General features: G+C 34.5%; 2 protein-coding genes across 2 annotated transcripts; one reads left to right on the top strand and one right to left on the bottom strand.

Moving 5' to 3' along the window:
• Positions 1-5144: 5144 nt before the first annotated feature.
• LOC100819864 (dnaJ homolog subfamily C member 28) lies at positions 5145-7604 on the top strand. The gene is made up of 3 exons (XM_003541389.5): positions 5145-5448; positions 6612-6942; positions 7071-7604. Exons 1-3 carry the CDS (start codon positions 5231-5233, stop codon positions 7158-7160), a joined length of 639 nt encoding a protein of 212 aa, XP_003541437.1. The 5' UTR covers positions 5145-5230; the 3' UTR covers positions 7161-7604.
• A 448-nt stretch (positions 7605-8052) lies between these two features.
• Positions 8053-10787, bottom strand: LOC100818793 (vacuolar protein-sorting-associated protein 37 homolog 1). The gene is made up of 7 exons (XM_003541387.4): positions 10582-10787; positions 10290-10394; positions 9875-9962; positions 8830-8869; positions 8685-8731; positions 8478-8598; positions 8053-8388 (listed from the first exon to the last, which is right to left on the bottom strand). The coding sequence occupies exons 1-7, from the start codon at positions 10596-10598 to the stop codon at positions 8228-8230; spliced, it is 579 nt and encodes a 192-aa protein (XP_003541435.1). The 5' UTR covers positions 10599-10787; the 3' UTR covers positions 8053-8227.
• Between the last annotated feature and the right edge of the window lie 1431 nt (positions 10788-12218).

Here is a 12218-nt window from a genome sequence, read left to right as displayed (position 1 = left end):
TAAACATCCCAAAAATAAATTTCAATTTGATTCTCTAAGGATCCCTGCACTTGTTCATTCTAACCCCAATTGTGACAAACTCATCCCTTACCTCTAAGCGAGCTCACATGTGTAGTCCAGTAGAGATAGTGAGGTCTCGACAGGTTCTCTAATATTCTTCAAGCTTTTCCTCTGGTTGCTCTGTTAGGATTTTCAAGCGTTAGAGAGAAGAAAAATGGATTGGAGCCTCCATTTCATTGTCTCTTTGCGAGAGACATTTTTCTCACCACAGACATTATTTTGCAAATCCCAACAGTCGGTATATGTGAAAATGAGTTCTAAACCAGGTTTTCAAATTTCATGATGATCCAATGATTAACAAGTTCAGAATCACAGTTTTATTGAGACAGGTTTGGATATATGCAAGAAAAATAAAACTACGTGAGAGCCACATTTCTCTCACCATAGATATTATTTGGCAAATCTCAATGGTGGGGATGTGCGAAAATTAGTCCCAAACTTGGTGTTCAAATTTCTTGATGATCCAACGGTTAAAAAGTTCGATATTGTAATTTTACTGAGACAGATTTGGGTGTATGTAGAAAAAGAAAGGATTTTGAGAAAGGGGGAAGGGAAAACAAATATGAGAGATGAGAGAGCGTAAAGACATATCAAAAATGTAAAAACTAACCTAATATTTATAGTTAGGATACTCTCAACTTATTGTTTACTCTATTATTCTTTATTTTATTATTTTATAAAAATGAATTTTATTTTACTTTCTATCACATGAATAAATAAAACATCCTTTTTATTTTCTAAGAACATATATTTATTTAATTTACCTTAAAACCATTATTTTAATTAATAAAATTATTTTCCTTATTTATTTAATTACAAAAATCTCATTATTTTCCTAAAACTCTATTTATTTTTTAAATAAAATTATTTTTAATTTACTTTACAAAAAAATAGGGTGTTACATTTGAAAATAAGTGTGAGGTCGTGAGTATCGTATAATTCATGAGCAGTGTCTGCATGAAAAAGTTGTTGTTTTAGGGGTTGGACCTGAATCAGGAAGGCGATGCCTTAACGGATTCTTCGGAGTCTAGGCCTTAGGGGTAAATGCATTCGGTTTGAGTGCTCCTTTAAGTCTATGTTGTTCTCATATGGTTGGAGCATTCTCATAAAATAGAATGACCATGACTGATCACCTTATGATTTCAGTTAGCGAGAGTGACTTGACATACCCATTGTGTGGTGTGTTTTCTTATGTACTCCTATGCGTCCTAGTGTTGTTTTTTACTAACATGGTACCACATTGCATATAGGCTTAAGTTTTAGTATAATTGTTGCATAACGCATGTGAATTATTGTTATGTCTTGAGTTGAGTGTGTGATTCATGTGTAATGTGATTGATGATTGAAAAATAAATTTTAAATGATAATGTGGTGAAATGACGTGGATTGTAGTAAGTTGGGCTATGTGATAAATATTTCCTTAATTTATTTTGCTTATGTTTTTGTTTATCCGTATTTTATTTAAAAATGTGATAACTCACTTCCGGTGTGTGTTTGTGTTTGAGCTGATTGCCATTTTGTTTCAGGTGAGCTAACCTATGATGATGATCATGCTGGAGATGGAGAGGCTTAGCCTTTCTTAGGTAAACACTCTGATAGATGTGACATTAGGGCATGGGGCATGGGGCATGGGGCATGGGGCTTTTATTTCACATGTTATAATTCCATCAATAGTGTAGTTGTTTTATGATTTCCGTTGTTAGTTGAATTCCTTTTCATAAACTTGGTTGGCCATTTTTGAGCTGAGACAATTCGATTTCCTTATCTGAGCTAGTTCTATTTCAATACTTGAGAAGTGAATGTGAACCTTTTACCCTTGAAATTTTTTGTATATACTATGTGTTTGATGAACTTTTAATTAGTTCCACATTTACATTTCGTTTATTACATATATGTGTCGAGATAGAAGGTTTCACATTAACCACCCATTCCTGTCATATATGTTTGTTTGCCAGGTGTGATGCACTTGTTATTCTTGGATTTCTCCTTCATTTGCTATGGCCTTACTCGACAATATTAAGGATCATTTCAAACAAATACTGGGTATGGGTAGATCTAGAACAAATAGTGAGATATGACATGTTATTTGGTGCGTAGTGATGGTTTGGTTTGTGTATGGAAATCATGAAATAATCTTGTTTTAATCAACATACAATAAGAGCTTTATAAAGGTGATGGTCTGGTTGTTCCTTATGTCCTTAATGGAACTTTCCCTCCTCTTGATGATGAGTGGCTTGCTAACTTTGGTCATATTCCCTCTAATGTTGAAATCCATCAAACTATCAAATATATGGGATGGGGAGTTTGAAAGCTCCAGGCCCATATGGTTATTAGGCTTTATTTTTTTAGGAACATTGGCAGGTAGTGGGTCGTGATATTTGCACAATGATCAGGGAGACCTTCTAAGAGCCTGTTAAGGTGGACGAAATTAACAAAACATTCATCATTCTTATTCATAAGAAAGATGATGTTTGTTTTGTTAAAGATTTTTGACCTATAAGTTTGTGCAATATTGTCTACAAAACCTAGACTCATTTAATTTCTCAGAGACTTAGATCTGTGATGGGGAAGTTGGTTGGGCCTTTTCAATCCAGCTTCGTGCCTAACTGTCAGAGTGGGGATAATATTATTATGGCTCAAGAAATTTTCCATTCGACGAGGAAGAAATGTGGGGTTAGATAGGCTGGATGGCTTTGAAAATAGATTTGGAGAAGGCTTATGAGAGGTTGAAGTTGGACTCTGTGAAGGATACTCTTTAGAACATTGGTCTTCACAATAATATTGTGAATCTCATTGGTTAGTGCATGTGTTCAACTTTTATGAAAGTCTTTTGAAAAGGAGAAACTTTGGAGGAATTTTGACCCTTTAGAGGAATTAGACAAGGGAACCCCCTCTCCCCATATTTATTTATGTTGTGCATTGAGTGTATGCTTCAACTAATCTTTATTGTTGTGGATCAAGGAGTGTGGCGTCCTATTTTCTTATCTAGACAGAGTGACCTTATCTCTCATCTAGCCTTTGTAGATGACCTTATTTTATTTGCATAAGCTTTTATGGATTAGGTTTATTCAATCATAAATATTTTGAACTTATTTTGCAGAAGTTATGGTTAGAAAATTAGTCTTGAGAAGTCTCACATATATTTTTCTAAGAATGTTGGAAGGAACTTAAGTCTCCAACTGAGTTATGAGTTGGGAATTCAATGGACACATGACCTTAGAAAGTACTTAGGAGTGCCTATTTTTTACAAAATGCCTTTTAGGGCTATATTCCGATTTATTATTGATAAGGTGCACCATGTTACAAATAATGACGCATGGAAACACAAACCAAGAAGGGGGGGTGAATTGGTTTGAAATCGATTTTGAACTAAAATTAAAACTTTTCGCAAATATCTTCCTTTAATCCAATTGAAACAAAAGATTTAGATGTGTTGCAAATACCCTTTGATTTCTTAACCACAATTAAACAATTTCACAATGATACAAATGAAGATATCAACACACAAATGTTAAGAAACTTGAGCAAGAAGCAATATAAGAGTTGACTGGGTTTGAGAAAACATGCAAACACAATTTATACTGGTTCAATTTCTAAGAAACCTACATCCAGTTGATCCATAGTAACCTACTAGGATATTTCCACTATAATTTTTGAGTTACAACCAAAATCACAAGCAAATGTACTCAGAAATGCACTAATCATTGAAAACCCATCAAGAATTAAAACATACAGTAGAATACCCACTACATAAAACACCAGTAGAATACCCACTACATAAAACACCATTAAGGAATCTACTCAATGAAAATGAAAATCTCGTTGGAAGGCTCCAGAGAGATTTAAAAGCTTTCTCTTGAAAATGGGCCATGACTTTGTTATTACGAATGTAAGGAGATTGAGAATGAGTTTGACAAATAGTAATTTATGTGCTATGTGTGATAATAATGAATAATCCTTCCTCCACCTTTTTTGTGATTGCAATCATGTGAGCTGGGTGAGGCAGTTCTTCATTCGAAGGGCCTCGGGCACTCAATTTTATTCCTACAAGGACTGGAAGGTATGTGTAAAGGCAAATATCACAAGAAAGGAGGAGGGGGTTGAATTGTGATTTTAGAAATTTTAAAGCCTTTTTTGTGAGAAACAAAGTTTTTGTCTAATGTATAACTAAGCAAAAAAGATAACAGATAGTTGTAAAACAAATTCAGACAATAGACTCATTTTGTAAATCAAAATATGTTTTAAAAAAAATCAAATTCAAACCATAGGCCAAACAAAAAGAAAGAAGAGCAAGAAAATAACTTAGACACAAAGAGTTTATACTGGTTCGTCTCTACCACTAAGACTACGTCCAGTTCTTAGCAAATCATCAAGTTTACAAGTACTAGTCACTGCCACTTCTGGCTCTACAACTTAAGCTCTACCTCAAGTTTGATACAAGTCAGTATTCTTAATTCTACCAAATCACTGTTGGCTTTATACAATCAAAGTAGTTTTGTTGTTTGATTACATAAACTAAAAGGGACATGCTAGGTGCACCCAGCAACATTGCTGCTGCACCTAGCAATTAGGTGAATGGGCAAAATTGTCCTTGCGTTAAAAAAAATAATTTCTTCTTCCGGAAGAAGGTTCTTCCAGATGAACAATTTGTTCTACCGGAAGAACCTTCTTTCGGAGAAGCTACCGGAAGAAGGTTCTTTCGGTAGAACAAATTGTTCATCCAGAAGAACATTCTTCCGGAAGAATAAATTGTTCTACCGGAAGAACCTTCTTTTGGAAACTTTCCGGAAGAACCTTCTTCCGGAAGAACAACAATTTGTTCTTCCGGAGAAAAGTTATTCCGGTAGAACACAAATTGTTCTTCCGGAAACTTTCCGGAAAAACCTTCTTCCGGAAGAAGAAATTATTTTTTTTAACACAAGGGCAATTTTGCCCATTCACCTAATTGCTGGGTGCACACCTAGCATGTCCCAAACTAAAATTAGAAAAATAAAGTTACATTAAATCATAAATGTGAAAACACTAACTTAGAAAAAAAAACATTTTAAGCGATTTAATAAAACAGATTTAGACTATAGTTATTTCATTTTTAACGACACTGATAGGAATTGGAGAAGAACTAGGAAAGTTGGGAAGCAAGCAAAAATCGGGGTGTGACTGAGAGACCGGCATGGCAACGTGTCTTCTTCGCGTTGGGAGATTTACGAGTATCGATTCGCGCTCTCTCTTCGTTTCCACTGCTAGTTTCTCCTCTTCTTTCTCTTCGCCGTCATCTTCCGGTAAGTCTAAGACGGGGAAGAAGCTCACGGATCGTCTTTCCTCCGTCATCGACGCCGTCAACGATCGCAAACTACCTCCCGAGCTACGCGGCCAGCACAACAACGTCAGGTAATAATAACACACACGCACCAATGAAACTTTCCTCTGTTATTGGAATCAAATTCCTATCAAAGTATTCGAAATTCGTCACAATTGTGCGTGTGCATTTCTTAGAGAGATTTTTCTGTTTAGTCAGTGCATGGAAGAATAACAACCTGTATTGTTCCTCTACACGGATCAACATCCATTGACACTATTCACTATTCACTATTCAGCTTTATCTTTATTGGATTTGGATATCTCTCTCTATCTGCCCTTCCGCAGGTTTAAAATGACATTGAATATGAAAATTCGGCTCTTTTATATGGTTAAAATTACGATAAAAATGTGTGCTCTATAATAAATTGTTGAGTTGTTTAAATGTACTCTTTTGGTTTTCTCATTAATGAATACTACAAGGCAGTGTTTGATTTATACTTTTAGATAACTGTTTTTAGTTTTTGACATGTACCTGAATAAAGGTTGCTAAGACATTAGTTGGTGGAGGGTGGTGCCAGGCACAAACAGAGCTTGTTTCAAAAACAATTTTCAAAACAATAGTTTTTGGATGAAAAATTGATTGGTTAGTAGTGTAGAATTACTCTTGAAAACAGTTTTTGAGGAGGAAATCACAGGGGCTCTAATTCGTCACTTATCTCTATCAAGGTGAATTTCTAATTTTAGATGAGCTAAATCCGAAGTGATAGAACATGAAATAAAAAAATAAGTTGTAAAAGTTTCTAATTTTTCATGTGTAACAAATGAATTTGAAACCAGGTGAACTCTACCACCACAGTTGTGCCCTCTTGGTAGATGAAAAATGCTACTAATACACTTTCTAATAATTTTTTTCCAACACATTTTCTCCTATCGGGTGCAATTCATGTATGTCTCACCAACTATATGAGTCTCATCTCCAAATCTATTGGAACACATGTGAATTTCAACCAATAAGAAAAGAAAGTATTCAAAAGAGTGTCAGAGATTGTTACTAACATTTCACCCAGACAAATATGTATCATTGGTTTTAACATATCCCAATGGTCAGTTACGGTTCCCTAGGATGAGGCACTGGTGCACTAGTGGCACAATTGATAGTACTGTTGAATTGGCCTTAAATCTAAAACTTTTGGTGACTTTGTATTGACTTTCTCCTCATCTGGTGTTTAACACAAATTGGCTGTGTTGGACAGGTCAGAAACTGACATGATCAATGTTGTTGAGCAAAGAATATGGCATTCCATGGAAGAGGGCCAGTTTGAGAACTTGCCAGGCAAAGGCAAGCCGCTTAAGCTTGACACAAATCCTCATGCGGATCCAGCTGAAGACACCCTGTACCGCATCCTGTCGAAAAATGGATGTGCGCCAGAGTGGGTTGAGCTTAACAAAGAGATTAGATCTAAAATATCTGAATGGAGGAAGTCCTTGAAGAAAGCTTGGGCTACTAAGTGCAGTGGTGATCACTCTGAGTGGGTTGAAAGTACAGAGGCTTTAAAATCACAGTTACGAGAAATCAACGATAAGGTGAGCTAGGTCATTTGCTGTGTTAATGTTTCCTGGGAATTGGAGATTTGAGTTCCTGGTCCTCTTAAATATTTTATTCCTTCCTCGTATTTGTAATGCACATGTAATTAATTATATTTTTTTAGCAGGTTTTCCGGTATAACCTTATTGTGCCTTTTGGTCGGCAAATGTTTGGCCTTAAGTGGGAGAAAGAGCTAGGTTACTTAGAAGAAAAGTGAGAATCATTGTTGTTTTTTAAATTTGAGCCAGTTGGTTCACTATATTAGAAGATGAAAATTTGTTATTTTCCTGAGGGAGGTCATGCCAGGCGACTAATCAACTAGGAACTAGCTTAAGTTATTCAGTTCAACTATTGTTGATTACTTTTAGTATCTTAGCAATGGCTTGACTCTGGCCAGCGCATTATGTTAGTGGTTATGATGCCTCTTTCAAGCTTATTAGTATGGCCTAATTTATATGGTTCATAACCTCCGATCATGTACAACCCAAGGATACAATACAAAAGATAGTGAAAATGTATGAGACTCAACAATACTAGTCCTGAAATTGTATCATCAGTTTTTGCTTTGAGGCAAATCGTAGACTTTAGTTCTCTCTTCAGTAAACAGGATTATGTTGTAACTATTAGATGACTGGAATGAGATGGGTGAGGGTTTTTCCAATGGCAGTGCAATAGTCTGCACTGCATTTGCCATTTATCTCCCGGCCTTGATCATAAAACTCTACGTTCTCCAAGTCCTTTATCTTTTAGAAGATGATTGTTGACATTATAGACAGTTAAGGCACCCACATCAAATTACTGCTGTTAAAGTAAAAAAAAAAAAAAAAGCAATTTTGAGGATATTATCTGAACCATTTTTTTCAAACAGATGAATTGTACACTACTTCGATGATAATTTAGCGCATTATTTAATAGGAAAATAACCTAATTTGCTGATGGGTTGTTTTTTTATACTGTCCCCTGTAAAGATATACTTTGATCAACTTCAATCAAAGAAAAGGGGAGGGAAATAAGGGAAGTCAATGCACTTTTCACGTGTCCAAACACGAGTGGAATCCTATAATAACGTAGACTCAGAAAAATCTTATTGACAAAAGTAACGCAGAAGCTGAATAATAGGAAGTGCGGTTGTCAGTAACTCTCTCCCAGATGGTCCGACTCTACTTAAAAATGAAAACATATGTATTGACAGATGGCTACTATATAGACAAGAATGAAGAAAAAATCAGTCACATGCTCCACAAACAAAGAGTGGCATTCTTAATTTTCGTATTCTTTATGTAGCTATATATTTGATGTTCTAGCTGCAAGATGTACGAGACTTTTCCTGTGGTAAGCAGTACGCAGCTTTTTGTATTTCTGCAGAAAAGCTCCAATGTCAATCTCTCTGTCAAGGACTTGCTGATGCAGATTTTCAGATTCCGCTTCTGTCTTATTCATAGCCTCTGCAAAATCATTGTACAAGATATATTTAAGAAACCGTGCAGGTCATAATGATAAAAATTTTCGTGATTATAATAATTACAAGTCATACCTTGAATCCATTGGAGAAGGTATAGTGGGGAATTCAACTTCATCATTTCCTCTTTCTGCTTCTCAAGCCCATTCAGTTTCTCTTGAGCCATAGCCAGCTCAGTTGTACAAATTATTTTATTCTGTTTCCATAGGAGGATGGAGAAAATTCATACTTGTACACAAAATTTAGAAAAGAACCACACAAATAATTGGATTATGATCACACCTGGTTCCTAAGTTCCACAATACGAGGTTCCTTTTGTAGATTTTCATCTGAATTTGAAATAAATTGTTTGAGAAGATCTGAAATATTCAGCTGGCGGCTAACCATCTAATGGCAGTGTGACAATAAAAAGAATTCAATAACTAACCGGCAAGCTGCAGATTCTCCTTGCAAAGATCATCATTCACCTGATCAAATCATTAGGTATAAAAAGTGTTAAAATACAAACAAATAGCACAATAGAGTTTTTGGTATTTACTTTGGAAGGGGGGAGGGGGGGGGGGGGGGGGGGGTTGGATTGTGGTCATTACTTATTAGCATTGAGTAAGGTCTATGTAAACAACATGACAACAACAGCATTTAAAAAACTTTTGCAGAATCTATCTGAATTTTAGTTCACACCAACTCGCTGATGGAACTACTTGTGCAGCTTTGCATAGGTATGACCGTATGAATCTTAAAAACCATGTCAGTTGTATGAATACATGGATTGCAGAATGCAGACATTGAAACTTCCACTATTGGAACTATGCAAATTAAAATACTAGTAGATGACAGCTAGCAGGAACCTTTCTATGCTAGCTTAAGTAGCTATTGAGGATGTAGTTTTTATTTCCTCGTTTGGATTCTTTTTTATTGAGATGATGAAAATAGAGAGGATAGAAATATGAGAGAAATATTTGAATTACAATAGAGTGTAAGAAGTGTGAGACCCATACAATTTCTTCTCTATTTCTCTCCCCCTCCCCTCAACCAAACACAACATTTGAGTTGAATCAAGCATTGATGTGTAAGCACTACGAGTTGGGACATTAAACCCAATAATCTTAAAAATGAGGTTAGCCTAATCAGGTATAAACAATATCCCCCACTGTAACAAGAGGGATATAAACTCACAACCTTGCTTTGTAGCCATTTGTAGGATCAAACCACCTGCCACTAAACAAAAAACTCATGCTAACAGAGAAACTTCTATCCTTATTGTTTCTTGGAGCATCATTGAACACCAAGTGGCTGATCCATGATAGGCACCATGTGTTGGGAATGGGTTGTTGAGCTCAATTATCCTAAGGGAAAAAAAAACATTGACAAAAAATGAAGCCATCTAATAGAACTTTCGCTAGAATGGATGCCACGGGCTACTGGCTATTCTCAGCATTATCATCACCATGACTCCTTGGCATCTTACTTACATCATTTTGAATCTTGACCTCATCAAGCGAACTTAAAAATTGCTGATACGCATCTTTGTTAGATAAGAGCTTCCGCAACTCATCAACACTGCCAAGTTCATAAAAGAGAGAGAAAAAATTAATATCACTATTATTTAAAGAATAAACAATGCAAGCACTGAATGTGTAGAGAAATACTGTTATCTAATCACAAATTTGTCTATACGATAAATTTGTTGATTTTTATAGTAATTACTGGAAAATCACACTAAACATGATTTTTCTTATAGGTAGACAGTGTAAAAACTTTTATACTTCAAAAGATAAAATAAATCATAACATCATAGTGAGTCTGCAATATAAATTCAATGCACAGTTACATAACCAAAATTAAAATTTCAAAAAACAGAAGACACCATATGATGGTGTTGAAGACCTTTTATCCTTCAAAATAGCAACAAGTCCAGCAGCTTGGCCAGGGGGAACGTGTGAAGTGCTGGTGCTGGAAGAAGAAGAACCATGATGGTGTTCTTGTGATCCCCTGCACGTAAACGAATCAATAAGCTATGGTAGTTTCCAATTCACATTATTTTTTTTCTTCTAAACTATTAAAAGGAAGAGAACATATGGCATGGGAATGAATACTGTATAAAACTTGACATGAATTAGTCAGATAAACGATGAAAGGAATTAAGGAATCATATCTGAAAACAAATTAAGAGGGTTACCGAAATTTAGTGGACATGGTTCCGTTTGAAATTAACTTCGGAACTAACGAGGTTGCAGTGTGTTTGGTTGGGAATTCTGTTTCTTATGATCCTAAGAAATAATGAAGCAGTAACCAACGACTTCCGCTACGCGTCGCGCTTTCTCTTTTTCGCTGACGCGGAACAAAGAAATTTCCTTTTTGGAGAAACTTCTTCTCTTTCTTGTACTAAGCACTAACCAGTAACCAATACGCAGTGTAATACTTTTTTAAATTTCAATTTTTAAATTTTTCTCGTTCATTTTCTCTTTTGGAAAAGGATTGATGTACGACTCTTCACTAGCAGAAGTTATTATATGATATGAAATCATTATATCTATATTGTGTCAGTTAAGTTACATATATTTGAATTTGTTTATTTTTCTTGTAAATTAAAAAATGGGACTATATCTTATACAGAGAGTCAGAGATTGACCAATACGATAATTTATAAAAAAATATCTTTATATTAAAAAATATACAAATTTTGATTTGAAGAATTTTAATAGATTTTGTGACTTTTTAGTATGATGTATAAATGCAACACTCATCAAATAATTTCACTTAAACTTTTGAAACCGTGGTGGAGTCTTCTTTCTCTCGTCACATATAGTTACTTTTGTTTTCTCATGGAAGGCAGTTAAATATTCATGTACAATACTTTATAATTTTTTACAAAAAAATATAATTGTGATGAATTTTCAAGTGACCCAATACCTTTATCAAACAATAAAGACCATAATTTTGATCCAATTGAAACCCAAGAGCAATAACAAAAGATGTTAATGGATAAAGGATTAATACAAGAGAACATGAAGCTAAAATAAATTAGTTATTAAATATTGAAAAAATGCTAGTTTTGTTTTTTCATTATCCAAGTCTTATCATGTCTTTATTATTATTATTTTTTTCATTAATTCTTATAATTTTAAATATTTTTTAAAAGAGAGTATAATCTTTTCAAATCTTACAAATCAATAAAATCATTTCAAATCTTTTTAATTATCATAATATAAATTCATTAAAATTCAAACTACAAAAACTTGAATCATAAAAATCTTTCGGAAAAGTTTGATAAATTTTAACATTTTTTCATAATCCTTTAAAATTTACAAAACTTATTTATACTAAAATAATTTTTTAAAATTTCAATCTAATACACTTCCCTTAGTATCAGCCTCTGAGGTAGTATATATGGTTAACGGATTTCGACAACTGCCGCAAAAGAAACCTTTATAAGTAAAGACCAGATCCTAAGCAACACAACGTTTTGAGGATTTTGCCCATTTCCCGGTCCTTGGTTTCTTGCCTACCCATAATTGTTTATTGCTCAAGTTATAAATGATGGGCCAAACCTATACGTGATAAATGACTTGGTTAAAAACGGCTACTATACAGCAACTAGGACCAACAAAATCCAACAATTAGATTCTTTAAATATGTTAATAAAAGATTGATTTTTTAATCAGGTATATAAATAAGACTTTATTAGCAGAGATAAAATTCATTTCGGCTAAAAAAAAATTTAGTTTTCAACTATGAATTTCGGCAAAAATGTCGTTGTTGTGCAAGCGCGCAGCGCTGACGATATTTAATGGATGCTCATGAAGGATGCCATCA

This window comes from Glycine max, chromosome 13 (genome assembly GCF_000004515.6).
Source record: "Glycine max cultivar Williams 82 chromosome 13, Glycine_max_v4.0, whole genome shotgun sequence".
Classification (NCBI taxonomy): Eukaryota; Viridiplantae; Streptophyta; class Magnoliopsida; order Fabales; family Fabaceae; genus Glycine; species Glycine max.
Note: the sequence above shows the minus strand (reverse complement) of the source record. Positions and strands in the feature narration are given on the sequence as shown.